Raw genomic sequence first — 19,606 nt, forward strand, 5'->3', positions numbered from 1 at the left:
TCAAATGAAAGCTGGTAACACACTGGTAATTAATATCATTGTGAAAACGTGTATGTTAACTCTAAATGAAGAATTATGAATAGTTACTGATATACTTTAAAATTTGTAACCAAACAAAGGGAGAAACAGGTTTCCTTCCAGACAGGAGGGAAGGTAGTTATCCTCCTGCCTTTAATGTAAATTAAGCATTGTGAAATCAACACATGGGAGACAGCAGAGGTAATGTCTGTAGGATGACCAGACAGCAAGTGTGAATAATTGGGACGGGGTGGAGGGTAATAGGAGCCTATATAAGAAAAAGACCCAAAAATTGGGACTGTCCCTATTAAATCGGGACATCTGGTCACCCTAAATGTCTGTGAGTGTCCAGTGATGAGCTGCATAATGCAGAGGAGCGCTCTTCCAAAGGGTTTGGGGATTAGGGTGTATCCAGTCAGTTTCTCCTAGGAGGGCTGGCAGAATCCTAGGGAGTTTGGCTGGCTGACAAACTGGGGTTACAGGTAGAGCGCGGCAAATCTGTGGATATCCGTGGACCATGTTTGTGGATTGGATGCAGGTACAAATTTCGTATCCATGCAGGGCTCTAGTTACAGGGCGCTGTTATCAGTTTAACACCAACAAATCTGTTTTGATAAAGGAGAAAGGTAACAAGGTCGCCTATAGTTCTGGACGGCCCTGAGAAAGCATCACAATTGTAGACCTGCCCTGAAAACAAGCTTTTGGGAATGAAATACATTGTTTAAAAAAGGCTTAGCAGTAAGGTGTTCTCTCTAAACGGCACTTACTGTGTATCAACCAATAGGCACAACATACATTCTCTAGGCTGGGCGTAGTTACTACTGTAGTTAGGCTAGCAGAGTCGTGTAACCCAAAGTTATGGATGGGGGAGACAGAAACTTCCCCTGGCCTATATTTATATAGTAGTCAACGCTGAGTAACGCTGTATACGACAGCCAAACAATTTGCAAGTGTTTGTATTTGATTTAAACGTTCTTCACCTGAGATTCTGTTTTTTGCTTAGTGAAATACAAAGGTGTAACTGGAAGCATTTCTGTAAGGGGCATTAATGGGTCCTTAGAGAAGGTAGGTAGCCTCCCTACTGTCCAGTGTGAAACGAAGGCCATGCTGCTCTGCTTCACTAATGTGCGTATGCTGGCTGCTAGCTACAGAGGTGTGTGTTGAGTGAATGTGTAGTTATTAATTGAGCCCCATCCACTGAGGAGAGAATTTCTGTGATGACTTCATCAGCGGTGTCCAGGCAGAGTCTTCAGTCCAGCAAAATCTGATACTTCTAGTGAATTTTATTGCATAGCTCCGCAAACAAGATGAAATAACCCCACCAATCTAGATATCTACTAGACAAATCTATGCATTCTGGTGCAGCGTCCTTCTCCAGCTGGGTGACTTCAGGGCTGTAGGAGCAGCACAGAATGCAAAGCAGTGTTTGGACTGGAAAGAACAAGTGTAATTTTCTTAAAAGCTCCTGGCAGTTTCTCAAGTTCTGAAAGGCTGTAAGTAATATAAATGGCCCAGAATTTCCTGCCTTGCTTTAATTAGACTGACTGGCCAAAAGGCATCATATTAATGCAGAGCTGACTCTGATACAGGAGAGTGGGAGCTGCCTGCTTGGTTTTTCTGTGTGTGGACAGGTTCTGTTTGCTGCTTATGACTGTAGGTTGCATTTTAACATTAGTGAAGTGTTACTCGTAAAGGCAGTGCTAAGGACCTTTGCAGGTGATAGAAATCTTTTTAGGCTTAAAGGGACATGACAAAGACAGTTTAAAAAAAAAATCCTTACCTAGGTTAATCCCTTGGGGTTCTGCATGGGTTTGGGCGTGAATCTGTGCAGATTCAATTGCAGAGTTGGGGCTGAAATTTTAAAAATCAAATGTGCTTTTGTCATTTAACAATCTCCATGGATAACTCATCCAGCAAGGTGGTTGCGGCCAGCAGCAGGGACACCAAAAATCTCGTTAGAATTGCACTTAGTTTTCAGATATATTCTGAAGTTTGTGCTGTGAAGCTCTGTTCTCCTTCAGACGATTAGCTTGCTGGGCAGAATGGAATGGGTACTGGGGGTGGGAGGCAGTGTGGCCTAGTGGATAACCCACTGGACTGGGACTCTGGAGATCCACTTGTAGTCTCAGCTCTGCTACTGTCCTTCTGGGTGACTTTGGGCAAACCACTTCACCTCTGCCTCAGTTTCCCCATTGGTAAACTGGGCCTAATGATATGGACCTCCTTTGTAAAGCACTTTGAGATCTACTGATGAAATGCACTTTGAAAGAGTAGTGTGTTCATACTGGTGTCTCTTATCCTCTGTTTGTAATAACTTCATATAAACTTGGAAATACCATTTTCCTGCCCTGTGTTGGGTAACTCTGGATTCTTGCTACCAGGACCATTAGAAACAGGGAGTGAAACAACACCAGCTGGTTCAATTCACACTTTGTTGATGCACAGCATCAACAGTGGCAGCAGCGCCCAGGCAGAGAAATGTTTGCCAGGTCAGTTTGTGCTTCCTCTGCAACAGTAGGTGCACAGAAGCTGCAATGCCGTGTGAGGGTCTGAACTTGTTACAGTTAAGGGTGAGCTGGACCTTTGCCCTTTATGTCTCTGCAGGCACTTTTCCTTTCCTTCTGTGAGTGCGGTGTTGTGCTTCATCCCACTTCTGGACTGGATTGATCAAGCGACAACCCCCGCTGGTTACCATCTGTAGCACCACAGCTGCTAATAGGCGTCTCTTTGGGAGCTTGTGACGAGTATGAAATCTCGGTGACTCGGGACAGCTTCAGACATGTCTGAGCTAAACGTAGCCTTTCGTTGCCAGGGGAAGTAGGCCCCACTTGACCCAACCCCCCCCCCCCAACATTGGGGCTGGGCGAGAGGATCTACCTGTACAGCTTCTGCCTCTGTCACCCGGTCTGTGTCTCTCTCAGCTCACAGGCAGTCTTCTGTACTAGTCAAGGTCTGCCCTGCAACGCTTGAACCTGGTCAACCTGCTGCTCACAGGTGGGGCCAGCCAGAGCCTTGGTCAAGAGTGAGGGGGGGCTACTGTTGAAGGAGCTGACACCTATATTGGGGTTAACTGTTTGCCTTCCTGCAACCCTCCAGAGCCCACCAGGACCAAGTGTTCCATAGAGCCACCACCCACTCAGAATCGAACAAGTGGAGGTTCACACACCACTCCAAATAATAGAGCTCCCACGTTCTTCATGCTTCTTACCCACAGGTAAAGGGGCCTTGTCTGTATTACTGTGCAGCCCATGTTGGTGGGCCAGGAATAGCTCCTTACTAGGAACCCCAGCACTTTGGGCTGGACTTCTCCTTGGATTACTGTGTCTGCCTCTGGCTAGTAAATTTAGTCCCCTTGGGAGTTTTGGCTAAATCGTCCAAGGCCTCTTCCAACAAGACTACGATGGGCTATGTTATGGGTCTAAACAGTCAGTCATGTTCTCCTAACCTTGTCACAGAGGTTGCGTGTCAATCTGAGCAGCACTGAGCTAGCAGGGCCGGCAGGCAAAGGGTTAAGATACCATACAGAGCTCCAGGCGTTTGCACATAATCTAAATGATATGATCTGTTCAAATGCCTGTCCAGACTAAAACAGCCAGTCCAGCCGGTGTCACTTTCCGCCCACATCACCAACCAACCAATTAGCCATTCCAACCACCAAACAGGAAAATAAAGTACCCCGCCACCCCCATTTCCAGCGGATTGATGGGCCTTGCAGCTCGTCCAGGTGCTATATAAGGAGTGTTCTGGACCAGGGGGGACAGTCATATCCAAAGTGGAGGGTCCTTTGCAGAAAACACCCTGCTGCCAGTGCCAGTCCCCTCCCAACCCGGGGGCTGAAAGCTTGGGTGCCTCAGGAGATCATTTCTCAATGATGTGCTGGCTGTGCCAAGGCCGCCGCCTACATAGACACTTCTTGTGCAAGTGCTTTATTTTGGAAGTAGTCTCCTAGGCCTGATCTGCACGGTGAAACTGCACCGATTGAAGTAAACTGGCTTCTGAGGCCCGGTGTGCACACAAACCTGCCCTGTTTAACTAACACGATACTTTAGACTGACTTTTAGTTAAACTGCTACAAGTCTGTGTGTAGAGAATGCCTGACTCTACTTAGTGAAACCCATGCAACTCCCCTGTGTGGAAAGTTTCAGTTGGTTTGAATGCCCACACAAGGGGATTGCATGGACTGGAAGGGGATTTAGAGCCAGTGTAGTTAAAGCAGTCATAGGCGGCGAGTTCCATACCCACGTGGTGCTCGGTGCTCGGGTACAAGCAATATTCAGAGCCTAGGGGCCCAGCTCCACGAATATTTAGGGCCGGGGGGGGAGATCCGGCCCCACCTGTGCCTCCCCCCCCACACACCTTCCCCGAGTGTCCCCGGGCCCTGACTTGCTGCCCACACCCGCCTTTCCCGGGCTCCAGAGCAGTGAGGCCCTGACACACTGTCTCTTCAGGGCCTCCCTGGAGCAACTGCGGCCGCAGGGTCCTAGTGCCCCCACTCACTGTCAGGGCAGACTGACTCTGAGCCTGCCGTTCCCCCTCAAACCCTTCCCTTTTCCGGCAGGACCCTCCAGCAGCACAGCCCCCTCCCCCCCGGCCCACAGTCACTGCTCCTGCCCCATGCTGAGCAAGGAGGCAGCCCCCTCCCTCAGCCCCAGTGAGGCTACAGTCAGGGGCAACAACAGGGGAGGAGGCACACGCAGCACCCCCCGGCACCCACCATGGTGGAGGTGGGGGAGATTCCTGGACCTGAGAGAGGCCCTAAAAGCACATCCAGTGACAGTGGTGGGGGTGAGTGTGCTGCTGGGGGGGGGCAGGAAAGGGGGGCTCCTCCCCCAGAGCTTGCTGCTGCCGGCAGGGAAGGGCTGGGGGGAGTCCCCCTCTCTGGCCCCTGTCCCGGAGCAGCCTGCCTGCACCCCAAACTCATCCCCAGCCCTGCCTCACCCCAGAGCCCACACCCCAGCCAGAGCTTTCACCCCCACCACATCCTCAACTATCTGTCCAAGCCCTGAGCCCCTCCAGCACCCCAAACACCTTATCCCTAGTCCCAGCCAGAGCCCTCACCCCCAACACTCCTACTCTCACCCTGAGCCCCTCCCACACCCCAAGCCCCCCATTTCCAGCCCCAGACAGAGCCCTCACCCCCTACACCCCTACTCTCGCCCTGAGCCCCTCCCACACTCCAACCCCCTCATCTGAAGCCACACCCCACAGCCCTCACCCCTGCATCCCATCCCTCTGCACCCCTCCCTCACCCAAACTCCCTCCCAGAGCCTTGGGCAGGTGGGGGGCAGAGTTGAGGGGAACAGAGTTTGGGCACCACCAAAATTTCTACAAACCTGCCGCCCCTGAAAGCAGTGCTATTCCTGTGTGTAGCCCAGGCTGAGCTTTGCAGAGGTGCTTTCTGCTGCTCTGTTGCACTAACATTCAAACAGTAAAAAGGTTGCCAAATTAGTCAGAACTTCTAGGAACTACTTCTGTGCCAAACCTCCCAGGCTCCCCTACAGATTGTGATGTTCAAATCAACTTCCGCTCCCCACAAATGGAAACCTCTGTATTTGTTGTCAGGAGGAAATAAGATGTCAGGCTGACTGCTGAGGGTGGGCAGAAACAGGCCTTTTGGCAAGACTCCTAATGAAAAGTACGCCCTGCATTTGTCACTGTAGAAAGCCAGAGCACCTCAGGTGTTTGCTTAAGTAGCTGATGTGTATTGGGTTGGGGAGAGGCAGGAGATGTGGAACCTCAGCATTAGTAGGTGAGGAAGGGGGAGAATCTCCCCATTAGGAGACGGCTCTTATTAGATCTTGTCCCTAACTAATCTGAGGCCTGTCCTTGAGTGTAGCAGACAGTGATCCGCTACAGTAAGTTTCATTCCTCTGTGCAGTCTATGGGTATGTCTACACTACCAGAGTAGTTCGATTTTACTTAACTCGAATTTGTGGAACCGACCTTACAAAGTCGAACGTGTGTATCCGCACTAAGGACAGTAATTCGACTTTGTGAGTCCACACTAACAGGGCAAGCGTCAAGATTGGAAGCGGTGCACTGTGGGCAGCTATCCCGCAGTCCCCGCTGCCCATTGGAATTCTGGGTCGAGCCCCCAATGCCTGCTGGGGGAAAATATGTGTCGACTGTCGTCATTCAATCGTCACTCCCGTCCTCCCTCCCTGAAAGCGCTGGCGGGAAATCTGTTCACGCACTTTTCTGGTCAGTGACAGCGCGGACGCCACAGCACTGCGAGCATGGAGCCCGCTGCGATCATCGCAGCAGTTATGGCCGTTGTCAACTCCTCACACCTTATCGTCCACCTTTTTCACAGTCAGATGCTGAGAAATCGGGCGAGGAGGCTCCGGCAGCGCGGTGAGGACATCAAGTGTGAGAGTGGCACAGACCTCTCACAAAGCATGGGACCCTGCGCCGTGGACATCATGGTGGCAATGGGTCATGTTCATGCTGTGGAACGGTGATTCTGGGCCCGGGAAACAAGCACGGACTGGTGGGACCGCATAGTGCTGCAGGTCTGGGATGAATCACAGTGGCTGCGAAACTTTCGCATGCGTAAGGGCACTTTCCTTGAACTGTGTGACTTGCTGTCCCCTGCCCTGAAGTGCAAGGACACCCGGATGCGAGCAGCCCTGACTGTGCAGAAGCGAGTGGCCATAGCCCTCTGGAAACTTGCAACGCCAGACAGCTACCGGTCAGTAGCGAACCACTTTGACATGGGCAAATCTACCGTAGGGGTTGCTGTGATGCAAGTTGCCAACGCAATCGTGGAGCTCCTGCTCTCAAAGGTAGTGACCCTGGGAAACGTTCAGGTTATCATAGATGGCTTCGCCGCGATGGGATTCCCAAACTGCGGTGGGGCTATAGATGGAACTCACATCCCTATCCTGGCACCAGCCCACCAGGCCAGCCAGTATATTAACCGAAAGGGCTACTTTTCAATGGTGCTGCAAGCACTGGTGGACCATAGGGGACGTTTTACCAACATCAACGTCGGATGGCCGGGCAAGGTTCATGACGCGCGTGTTTTCAGGAACTCTGGTCTGTTTAGACGCCTGCAGGAAGGTACTTTCTTCCCGGACCACAAAATAACTGTTGGCGATGTGGAGATGCCTACAGTGATCCTCGGGGACCCAGCCTACCCGCTAATGCCCTGGCTCATGAAGCCCTATACAAGCGCCATGGACAGTGACAAAGAACTCTTCAACTACCGGCTGAGCAAGTGCAGAATGGTGGTGGAGTGTGCTTTTGGACGTCTCAAGGGGAGATGGAGAAGCTTACTGACTCGCTCTGATCTCAGCGTAACCAATATCCCCATTGTTATTGCAGCTTGCTGTGTGCTCCACTATCTCTGTGAGAGCAAGGGGGAGACCTTTATGGCGGGATGGGAGGTTGAGGCACATAGCCTGGCTGCTGATTACGCCCAGCCAGACAGCCGGGCAATTAGAAGAGCCCAGCAGGAAGCGCTGTGCATCCGGGAGGCTTTGAAAGCTAGGTTCCTCAGTGAGCAGGGTAACCTGTGACTATTAAGTTTGTTTACAGAGAAGCTGAACCTGCCCCCGTTTCTTTACCCAGTTAATGTTGACTATCCTCTGCAGTTACATACCCTGTTCACCCCGTTCTCCCCCTTCCAACACATGTTTAAAAATAAAATACATGGAACTTTGTTAATTAACACTGTTTTCTTTAGTACTGATTTCGCGGTAAAGGGTTAAAACTGGGATGCAGACTGTGGTGGGTAGGGTGTGTAGTGCTGCAAAGACCGCTTCTAAACTCGAGGAATGACAGGCTCCTGCTCCTAGAGTGGTGCGCGGTGGCGGACTGGTTGTTTCAACGGAGCCTGCCACCCCTCCTTCTCGGGACTCTGTGTGTGGGGGCTATGTGACTTTGTGGCGGGGGAGGACGGTTACAGATCAGCTGCTGCGTGGCTTTGTGATCCAGGAGAAGGACCACTGCATAAGATCTCTAACCACCCTCCCCCGCCACAAAGTCACATAGCCCCCCCCCTCCACAGAACATGAAAACCACCTCCCAGACTGACCAGAGTGCCTAGTGACTGCTCTGTGTGTGTGACCTGCTGCTGAACCTGCCCCCGTGTCTGTACCCTGGTACAGGTGACTGACCTGTCCAATTACCAACCCCGTTCCCCGCTTGAAACACAGTCTCCTCTAAAAGAACATGACAGAAACAGTAATTAACAGAAAAGTCTTTTTTATTATCACCTAGACAGTTAGGGGATGAAACTGGGATGGGGGCTTGGGTGAGGCAGGAAGGAAAGGACTTCTCAAAATTTAGGGAATGAGAACTTTTTGTTAATTGAGCACTCTGCAGGGGTGGAGTGACAGTTTTCACGGCCCCTGGTGCCCCTCCTTCTTGTTACTTTGGGTGAGGGGGGTATGGGACTTTGTGGCAGGGGAGGGCGGTTACAGATACACTGCAGTGGGGCTCTGACCTCCTGCCTGCAGTCCTGCAGAACATCCACAAGGCGCTGGAGCGTGTCCATTTGCTCCCTCATTAGCCCAAGCAGCGTTTGAGTCGCCTGCTGGTCCTCTTGACGCCACCTGTCCTCCCGTTCGCTGTGTGAGCGCTGGTACTGAGACATGTTCTCCCTCCACTGGGTCTGCTGTGCCGCCTTGGCTCGGGAGCAGCCCATAAGTTCAGAGAACATCGCGTCCCGTGTCCTTTTCTTTCGCCGCCTAATCTGCGCCAGCCTCTGTGAGGGGGATGCCGGGGCAGGTCGGGAAACAGTCGCAGCTGTGTGATGGGAAAAAGGGAGTGAATTCCTTACAAAGATACATTTTTGTGAACAATGAACATAGCTCTGTGAACAAGACCATGCACAGCACCTATCTCATGCGCACTCAGGACAAGTTCGAATTTTCGGCCTTCGCATTCATTGCCTGGGGTCTTGCACTGGAGATCAGACAAGCGGGGCAGGACAGCAGAATTCGTGGAGCAGGCACACATGGTAAGCCGTAGACTTTTGGCTGCTTAAAACTTAATGTATAGCAGTGCCTTCCTTTCACGCTCAAAGCAATGGTCATAGCGTTTGCAAGTTCCTGCTGCCGGCAATCTGGAAAGCATGAACTCTGCCCCTGTTCCACCCCCTCGCGGCTGTCCCCGGGAAAGATCCCTGTATGCTGCCCCGCTACCGCCTCCACCATGTGGCTGTAAACCAACGCTTATTGTTATGTAAAGGAACAGTCTAGCATTCCCAATACTAACATTCCCCTAATTCAAAGCAGGACGCCCTGAGCGAGATCACCCTGAGGAGGATCACTGACAGAGAGAGAGAGACCGCATGCTGCGTGAAAGCCAGCACAAACCAGGGGCCTATGCCACTATGCTCGTCGAGGCAATGCTCCCAGAGTACCTGCTGATAGCCTGGCGCGGAAAAGTGTCCTACCATGGAGGACCCAATAAGGCTGCTCTCCCCAGGAACCTCCTGCGGAGGCTTTTCGATTACCTCCAGGAGAGCTTCGTGGAGATCTCCCAAGAGGATTTCTGTTCTATCCCCATATATATTGACCTTCTTTTCACATAGTTAATACTCCTGCTCTGTTAAAAATAAATGTTTACATGTTTAAAGCACGTACCGACTGATCCTTCCCCTGATTCAGGGTCCGGGGTAACGGCTGGGGAGGGTTGGTAGGGGATCTCAGTGAGGGTGATGAATAGATCCTGGCTGTCGGGGAAATCAGCGTTGTAAGCGCTGTCGACTGCCTCGTCCTCCTCATCTACCCCGTCCGCGAACATCTCTGAGGAACAGTCCGTCGACAGTATCCCATCCTCAGAGTCCACGCACACTGGTGGGGCAGTGGTGGCAGACCCACCGAGAATGGCATGCAGTGCCTCGTAGAACCAGCATGTCTGGGGCTGGGCTCCGGAGCGTCCGTTTGCCGCTCTGATTTTTTGGTAGCCTTGTCTCAGCTCCTTGACTTTCACGCGGCACTGCGTTGTATCCCGGCTGTATCCTCTGAGTGCCATGGCTTTGGAGACCTTCTCATAGGTCTTTGCATTCCTTTTGTTGGAGCGCAGCTCTGAAAGCACAGACTCATCGCCCCACACAGCAATGAGATCCAAGACTTCCTGGTCAGTCCATGCTGGGGCCCTCTTTCTAGTCTGAGATTCCCTGGACTCCTCTGCTGGAGAGCTCTGCATCGTTGCCAGTGCTGCTGAGCTCGCCACGATGTCCAAACAGGAAATGAGATTCAAACTGGCCAGAGAGGAAAAGGAATTCAAATTTTCCCGGGGCATTTCCTGTGTGGCTGGTCAGAGCATCCGAGCTCGGACTGCTGTCCAGAGCGTCAACAGAGTGGTGCACTGTGGGATAGCTCCCGGAGCTATTAGCGTCGAATTCCATCCACACCTACCCTAATTCGACATGGCCATGTCGAATTTAGCGCTACTCCCCTCGTTGGGGAGGAGTACAGAAATCGAACTAAAGAGACCTGTATGTCGAACTAAATAGCTTCGTTGTGTGAACGGGTGCAGGGTTAATTCGATTTAACGCTGCTAAATTCGACATAACCTCCTAGTGTAGACCAGGCCTATGAGAGAGCTTCTGCATCAAATGGAGAGGCTGTCTCCCGTGGCGTGTATTAAACACCCAGTTCAATCTGATCTGTTTCTGATTTCTCTTCGCATGGCCTGTAGGGCTTCCGTCCAGGCTTAATGTTTTGTGCCAATCCCCATTTTCTGTGGGACCATTTTTTAGGACTCACTCCACCCACAGAAAAGTCTCTCTTCTGCATAAATACTGATCAATAGGCCAGTGTTTCTCTGTTGTGCTTGCCAGGAAAAATAACCTTCTCCCTTTATCTATTGGTTGTTCATTTCATCATAATCTTAAATGATCCCTGTTAATGCATTTTGCAGAGGATTTTAGCTGAATGTTTCAGCCCATTTTCTTAGGTTATAATTAGGAATGTGGGCCCATTAGAGGCACACGTCTTTCCCAGACTCTGGCATTACTGTTACATTGGGTTGATAAAAACCTTTCTGATTCCTCTGAGCATTCTGGACTGGTTAGGGATATACCACAAGGGCTACAACCTGGTCTCCAGCAGATGAGCGGTTGATTCCAGCTTTTCCCCTCTGCTTGTGCCTATGCTCAGGGGAAGGGCTACTGGGAGAGCGGAGGGATGACCGCCTGTACAGCCCCAGGTCCAGGAACTGGCTTGGTCCCTAGGCTATGGCGGGTTTTCCAGTTACCACGTTTTGACTTGATTATAAAAGTTCTGTGTTGCCGACCAAACCTTCCTGAAGGCAGGGCTGGCTCTAGGCACCAGCAAACCAAGCACGTGCTTGGGGCATCACATTTTCAGGGACGGCAGTCCGGACATCTTTTTTTTTTTTTTTTTTTTTTCCCCTCTTCCGGTGGCAAAAGCCTAGAGCCGGCCCTGGCAGTAGCTGGGCATCGTGCGCGGGGGGCGCCCTGGGGCCGCTGTGGTTTGTGCCGCGGGGGAGCTGCACTCGCATGTTGTGGCTGAGCCAGGGAGGCTCCAAGTGGGGGACACTTAGGCTGGGGGCTGCCCTGTGGGAGCCGCTTTCAGGTGCCGCAAGGCGGCCACCCCCCAGTGTCGCAGCCGGGGCTGGGCGAAGCAGCCCGAGCCACTCAGGGACTGCGGCAGGGTGGCCAGAAGCAGCAGCAGCAGGGCCATAGAGGGTGGGGTGCTGCCGTGCGGGGCCCGCGTTCCGCTCTCCAGGGCTCCGCTCCCTCTGGGGCTACTCTGCCCTGGCTCCTCAGCACCTTCCCGGGGCAGTCCCCCGGCTCTGCCCTCCCGGGTCCCGGCCAGTCCTGGAGGCGGGAGCCCCGGCTGGAGGGACCCTGAGCTGAGGCGCGGCCCGGGAGCCCTGCTGCTTACCCCGACTCTGCTAGGGCTGGACCGGCTGGAGGTGAGGGGGGAGTGGGCAGAGTCAGCACTGGTGGGGGGGAGCCTAGGGCTGGGATGGCAGGGGGTGGGGTGGGTGGGGGAGGGCACTGGTGTGGGAGGAGTGAGAGCCCAGGGCTGGGGGGCAGCCAACAAATTTTTGCTTGGGGCGGCAAAAAACCTAGAACCGGCCCTGCCTGAAGGTTCCTGTGTCTGCGCTGCTGAGTCATGCTGCAGGCCAGGAGCTGGCTTTCTGGCTTCCCATGTGAGCTTTCTGTTGTGCAGTTGTGTACCTCAGGCCTCTTTCAGCATTTCCTGTCCAAAGACTGCGTACTTCCCTTTTGCATATATAACTGGGTTAAGTTTTCCCCTCTCGTGCCTTAGGGAGCTCTTCTAGCCAGCTAAAGGGACGCTGTCAGCACAGTCAGAAAAGTTTTTTCCCCCCCATAGGAGTTTGTCTCGGTTTTCCCAGCTAGTTCATGCTGGGCATTTGACAGCATTGGGTATATGGTCAGAGTGCCTGTTTCTCTGCAGAATTGGTCACTTTCTTGTGCTGTCACCCAGTGCAAGGGACTGAAAAATGTGTTACAAATCGTATCTTCCTGTATTGTAAAACCCCACGGGTTGGCAGAGGGGCTAGATTTCAATTTAGTGGCGGTGTCTAAACCTCCTGGCTTTGAGGCTAACTTGTCATTTTACGCCCCTAGAATAACAGCCTCCGTGACTGCCCAGAGCATTCAGGCAAGATTTATTTTTGCTTGTTGGCACGTTGGATTTGTAACTCCATCCATACAAACTGTGTGTATATCCAGCCTTGTCACACAACCTGGGAACAGGACTTCCCTCTCCCTTGTTCCCTGGTAGCTAGAGAACACCTCTTCCAAGGGGTCCTTCCTCCCTTGGGAGCTCTTCCTTCCTTCTCCACACCTTCCTGAAATCCCTCCCTCCCTTGTCCCCAGCCACCTATTTAATAGTGTCTCCCTAGGAGTTCACATATAGGCCTCCCTCATGTAGGATGGGGAAGGGGGAGCGGGTAGAAGGCCACAGAGCTGGCACTGGCTGGGCCTCTGCCTCTAGCTCAGCGGTTCTCAACCCGTGGGCTGCATGCAGCCCAATTAGCACACAGCTGCGGCCCAGTTCAGTTGTGTGCTAAAGGCCGTGGGGGCTCTGAGTCCTGGCTCCACCCGGCAGGCACAGGGTCCGGGCTGCGGTGGGGTCCGGGCTGCCGGCTGCTGCACGGCCCCACACGGCGGGGTCAGGGTCCCTGCCCCCATGCCTGGCTCTCCGCTCCTGGCCCCTCTTGGTGGAGTAGTCTCTGGCTAGAGCGCGCTGGGCATAGGAGTTTGTGGGGAGGGTTAGGTGGGGGCACTGTGGTTCTCAACCTGCAGCCCAGGTAACACTTTGTGGCCTACAATGATAAAGAGGTTGAAAGCCATTGCTCTAGCTGGTGTGTGCCCTCCCCCTCGTACTGTTGGCCAAAGGGAGATGGGGGAGATGCTCTTAAAGGCTTAGTCTGGCTCTACCCTTATGCTGGCTTCTTGCTGGGCTCTGTCTGGGCCCCCAAACATGGCTGTGCCTCAGGTCCTGCTGCACCTCCCTTGGGAGACTGACTGTCCCACAGCCTGGCAGATCTCCCTTCCAGAGACTGTTTCTTTGCTCAGCTTCATCTTGTTACTCCTTATCCTTCCCCCGCCCAGCCTGAACAACCCCTCTCTCCTTACACCTGCTTATCGGTGATATCTCCCTCAGACCTGATCCCTGCTGATAAAAGCCATGGCTGCTTGTGTAAACACTGAGTGGGGCTGTGTTTGACCATTGCTCAAGCAGGTTACACAAACAGTAGCTTACAAGGTAATCTAAGGGCTTGTCTACACTGGCACTTTATAGCACTGCAACTTTCTCGCTCAGGGGTGTGAACCCTCCCCCCCCCCCCGAGCGCTGCAAGTTTCAGCGCTGTAAAGTGCCAGTGTAGACAGTGCACCAACACTGGGAGCTATTCCCCTCATGGAAACTGTTCCCAGCGCTATGCCATGACTACACATACCACTTTAACGTTGCCAGTGAAGACGTGCCCTAAGGTGCACTGAGATGTTGACATTTATTCCTGTGACTCATTTTGGGGCAGGTTCTTGGCTTCCCCTCTCCTGGTGTGAGCTGCCGGTGCTAGGTGAGGCATTAGTCCCCATGCTCTTCTTCCCACACCACCTTTCCTCACACCCGGGGGTCCCTCCAGACTTCTCATCAGCGCCTTTGTCACCCCGTCAGTTGGTGCAGATGAAGCTAGCACTCCATGGCTGAAGAATGCTGCAGTGAAGGTGGCTTTGGAGAAAGGGCTCTGTGCTTGCCCTGTGCTGAAGGGAGAATGGGTGTTGAATGCTAACAGCTTTGCTGGCCTTTGTTGCCCTTTGCCGTATTCAAGAGCTTTGTTAAACTTGATTCCCAATCGAGCCTGGGGCTGGGATGCTGCATGTTTCAAATAACAGAGGTCCTTGGCTCCTCCAGCTCTGGGACTCTGCAGCAGATTAAAATACCTCAGCTAATCAAACCAGCCCCTGCCCCCATAATGAGATCTCCCAGGCTTCTACGGATCATCTTTTTATAATAGATCCTTCTTTGATCCCTCACTAAGGGATGGCTTTTCCCCACCTCTCCCTGGGGTGGCAGTCATTTCTGTGTACCTCTTGCTCCCAGCTGGCCACATCTCATCCACCGGAGTGGTCCCATACTGCTTTACTGATACCTCAGCCTTTTACTCCTCCTCTATTTCACTCCTCTTGTGGCATACTTCCAGGGGTGACTGCTGTGCCACAGCTGCTCAGAATCTGATGGCTGGCTTGCTGAACTGGGTTAGCTGCAGGGAGCACATTGCAGGCATGCTCTGGAGAGCCTGCTGGCTCCCTCCTTGCCTAAAACATGGTGTGATGAGAAGGAGCTAAGAGCCCTATGGAGTTTGGCACCCACAACCTGAGAGTAATTAATTACTCTCATTACAGTTGGTATGGCAACCCCCATCTTTTCATGTTCTCTGTGTGTTATGGGGGGAGGGATAGCTCAGTGGTTTGAGCATTGGCCTGCTAAACCCAGGGTTGTGAGTTCAATCCTTAAGGGGGCCACTTAGGGATTTGGGACAAAATATCAGTACTTGGTCCTGCTAGTGAAGGCAGGAGGCTGGACTCAATGACCTTTCAGGGTCCCTTCCAGCTCTATGAGATAGGAATATCTCCATATATTGTGCATATGTGTGTGTGTATATATATATATACCTACTGTATTTTCCACTGCATGTATCTGATGAAGTGGGTTTTAGCCCACAAAAGCTTATGCTCAAATTTGTTAGTCTCTAAGGTTCCACAAGTACTCCTGTTCTTTTTGCTGATACAGACTAACACAGCTACCACTCGGAAACCTGTTACCTGACACTTGTCTCCCTTCTAATGCACCAATATGTTATTTGACACCTGTTGGTGTGCTCTGGCTAACAGTTGGTGTGCTCTGGCTAACAGTTCCTGGAAGTGGGTATCTGGGGGCTGCTGGATGGGGATCTTCAGTGGAAGGCCCTTGACTCTGGAAATCCATTTTCCTTTTTGGAAACCTGCGTTCAGAGCATAGTTCAAAGCTGATCTGCTCCCTCCGGCAGCTGCCTGAGCATCTCCCAGAGCAGTCTTTTGTGTGTTTGTTCCAGCTTAATTAGGGACATGAGTATCTTTAGTTTGGTCAGTCACTAACTTTGCAGTGTACAGTCATTGAAAATTAATTCTGCAGGAGCTCTGTAGGCAAAGTGTGTGTGTGTGTGTGTGTGTATATGTGTGTGTGTGCATGCGTGCATGCTCTGCCTTCTTGGCCAACACACCTAGACTGTGCCAGGGACCTCCAGAGCTAACAGCATGACCTGTTACAGCTTGAGCTAAAGAACTGTGCCTCTGTAGCTATGGGCTGTACTGGTTCATATCCTCTGTGGATCAGGCACAGAGGGGGTCCTGTAACACACACCATTGGGTTACATATGCACATGCAGCATGGGGATTCCTAAACCATAGGATTGGAAGCCCTGTGTTACGGAGCTATGACTCTGTCAAGGGCTTGAAAGTGTTAAATCTTCGTGTTGTGATACATGTGGTGTCATAAAGTTATGAAGTAACAGTTAAATGCCAGGATTCAAACTGTGCTGTGGATTGGAAAAGTGTCAGGTCCAAATGGCATTTATAGATGTATTTAATTTAGTAAAGTATTTCAAGGAGCTTTTGTTTCTCCTTTGTAACAATTTTGAAAATTGGTTCTTGACTCACAGTTTTAAAGAAAACACTGTTAGGAAAAATCACACTTCAGCAATTTCTTGCCTCTGCTACTAACACATGAGGCTATTGAACTGTAAGAACTCTGTAAATTTACTCTTTGTCATTTATAGAGTCTTATTTTTGAAGTTCACCCAGCCTGAGTAATGAAAATAGCGAGCCAATTTCCCTGATTGGTTTTCCCACACTGTGTTTGTGCAGCCTTTTCTGTAGAGATGGACCCATACCAAACTAACAGCCCTAACATTATGGGGAAGATATTCTAGATGTTTAAATTTTGCACCTCAAACACATCACAAGGCTTGAGGTTCTCATTCTCGAGTCAAGTGAAACCCTATTAAACACTGAGCAGATGAAGCTAATTCTTATCAAAGGATTTAAAAAAAAACCCAAACAAACCCCAAAAGAAGCAGAAGTGCATGCTGAGGCTTTGATCCTGTCCAGTCTTTATTCTTCACCCCCAGTGTTTCACCTATTGTACCATGTGCTCATTAAGAAGACAAATAACTTTAAAATTACAAGTCCAAGCAAGTGCTGTGTCTTAGGAAGCCAGAGTGATCCACACTTAGGAAAATGCTTCTCTGTGATCAGTGGCCACTAGCTGCTCTGCTCCTGGGGGACTGGGTGAATTTTCTGTGGGATTAAGAGTGACAATTTGACATACAGGCCCCACGGCAAAGGGAACTTGTACATTCCTTGCAGTCGCTTTGTGTGGGGAATGCGTTCTGGTGGGACTCTAATACATACAGTGAGGCAAGGTATTCTGAGGCAAAGTTGAGGGTAATTCACCCTGGAAAGCACTTTTTTTTTTTAAATGAGATTACAGGTTAATAAAGGTACCAGTCTTGAAATAAAATATTTAGACTTCTACAAGGCATTTGACTTGTTACCACGTGACATTTTGATTAAAAAAAACTATAAAGATATAAAATTTAACCTGGCACACATTAAATGGATTAAAAGCTGGTGAAGTGATTGGACTCAAAATATAATTGTAAATGGGGAATCATTGAATGGGTGTGTTTCTAGTGGGCTACCGTAGGGATCAGTTTTCTCCCTCTGCTATTTTACATTTTTATGAGTGCTCTGGAAGAAAACATAAAATTATCACTGATAAAGTTTGCAGGTGAAACACAGATTGGGGGAGTGGTAAACTTGTCATTGATAGAGCAGTTTGGATCGCTTGATAGGCTGGGCTCAAGCAAACAGTATGTGTTTTTTATATGGCTAAATGTGCAAATCTAGGAACAAAGAATGCACATCGTACTTAGACAATGGGGGGCTCCATCCTGTTAAGCAGCAACTCAAAATGATTTGGGGGTTGTGGTGGATGATAGCTGAACGCTGCTGTGACCAAAAGGGCTCATGCAATCTGCTGCATAAACAGGGGAATCTCAAGTAGGAGCAGAGAAGTTATTTTACCTCTATTTAGCACTTGTGTGACTGCTCCTGTAATCTTGTGTCCCACTGTAGTGTCCACATTTCAAGAAAGTGTTGATAAATTGGAGGGGGTTTAGAGAAGAGCCACAAGAATGAGTAAAGGATTAGAAAGCATATCTACCCCTCTGATACTATCTTATGATAGATTCAGAGCTCAGTCTATTTAGCTTAACAAAGGGAAAGTTAACAGGTGACTTGATTACAGTCTGCAAGTACCTACATGGGGAACAGATATTTAATACTGGGCTCTTCAGTCTAGCAGAGAGAGGTCTGACACAATCCACTGGCTGGAAGTCGAAGCTAGACAAATTCAGACTGGAAATAGGGTGTAAAATTTTAACAGTGAGGGTAATTATCCCTTGGAACAAGGGTTGCTGTGGATTCTCCATCGTGAAATGGGCTGTTTTTCTAACAGGTCTGCTCTAGGAATGATTGTAGAGAAGGTCTCTGGCCTGTGTTGTACAGGAGAGGTCAGACTAGGTGATCCCAGTGGTCCCTTCTGGCCTTGGCATCTCTGGATCTGTTTCCCAATTCCGGCCCTGTAGCTGCCTGCCAGGATTGCAGTCTCCCCACTGGTCTGACCCTCTGTAGAGCGCAGGGTGGGAAGTGTAATCTGTTCTCATTGGCTACTGCACCAGGGTGTAGTGATCGGCTCATCTTACCCCAGCAGACACCACCCTCGCCTCAAACAAATGGGCTCCTTTGGAGTTTGTTGCCAGGGAGGGAGCGTGGAGGGGACTGCTGATGTAATAATATGTTAATGGCACAGGAATTAAATGCAGCCAAGTAATAGTTGAGGCAGGAAGCCAAGCCATCCTGGAACAACTCCAGTGAGCACTGAAGTGAAGTTCAGTAACTATTGAGGGAGGATCCTAGGGCTTTTCTAGCTTGCTGAGCCTCCCAGCCCCTTGTGGGGCGAGTGTTGTACGTATTCCCTGATAGGCAGCGTGGGGCACACTGTACCCCAGACAGCTTGGGGCAGGGGAGCAGACACACTGCTAGCTGTGTCCTTGGCTAAAGCAAACCTGCCCTGCTGGCCAGGACAGAATTCTGCTGGCATTGGAGCATGCTGTGCTGCCTGCCTGAGCACCCAGCTAGCATGCTGCACCTGTGGTCTGGACATGCTCCCTCCTCATGCAACATGCCCCCACGTGGGATTCATCTGCTGGATGTTTCTGCTAATGGTCTTCTGAGTGCTTTGTCTAACTTCTGCCCTGTTGCTTGAGTGTAGGTGGAAGAAGCAGCTCCCCTTCTCTGTTCCCAGTGAGAGAGTCACATTCCGTAGAGAACTGGATTCAACAGTCAACTTAGTCACTGAGAGCCTCCCTGGCAGATCCAAGAATGGAATTCTGGGGCCAAGTTCTTACCCGGTGTAAGCCAGTGCAACTCCTTCAAATCAGCTGAGTTGCATCAGCTTTACCCCAGCTTTGAAGAGTTCCTCGAGTCTCTCTTGACCCTGAAGTCCTGACTATACAAGGGCCACTCTTAAATTGCCTAGTTCATCTGCACTTGTGTTGGCAATGTTGACAGCTCTACTGCAAGTGGGTTGCCATCTGCTGCCATGGCTAAACCTCCTGTCACCTAACCTCGCTCAAAGTGAGTCTGACTACACAAGGATTCCCAGTGTTGCTCATGGCGGCAGAGCTGAACTGGTCTTAGCAATAGTGGGAAGTATCTGAAAATTGTCTCTAGTGTCAACAGGGCCCAAGCCTCCTGCACTAATCATTAGTTCACTTCCCACCCTTCATTTTACTCTCTCCTTCTTGCCAGAGGTCATGCTGGCACCTGTGATCAAGATGGAAATATATTTTCAGTTGCCATTGATTGACAGATCCGTTGCCTGTTGCACACCTGTGTGCAGATAGGTATAGTACTTGGGCAGTGTGTATGCATATGCACACACCTGTGTAGGTACAATTGTCCTTTCATGTGTAGATATGGGTGTCCAAGGCGCAGCTTGAGTAGAGCCCAGCATCTACCTTTGTA

General features: G+C 50.8%; 1 protein-coding gene across 4 annotated transcripts in view; it reads left to right on the plus strand.

The window, feature by feature from the left end:
* ACSS2 (acyl-CoA synthetase short chain family member 2) overlaps window positions 1-19,606 on the plus strand; it is a 74,348-nt gene that overhangs the window by 23,579 nt on the left and 31,163 nt on the right. Inside the window, exon 1 of one of the 4 annotated variants that reach the window (XM_039498330.1) lies at window positions 3,201-3,232. The exons of the other annotated variants lie outside the window; for them this stretch is intronic. Within the exon in view, the coding sequence (XP_039354264.1) occupies window positions 3,216-3,232 (17 nt within the window). The 5' untranslated portion in view covers window positions 3,201-3,215. Of the gene's footprint in view, window positions 1-3,200; window positions 3,233-19,606 lie in introns of those variants that run through there. 4 annotated transcript variants of the gene reach the window in all.

The sequence above is a fragment of the Mauremys reevesii genome, linkage group 13 (genome assembly GCF_016161935.1).
Source record: "Mauremys reevesii isolate NIE-2019 linkage group 13, ASM1616193v1, whole genome shotgun sequence".
NCBI classification, from domain to species: domain Eukaryota; kingdom Metazoa; phylum Chordata; order Testudines; family Geoemydidae; genus Mauremys; species Mauremys reevesii.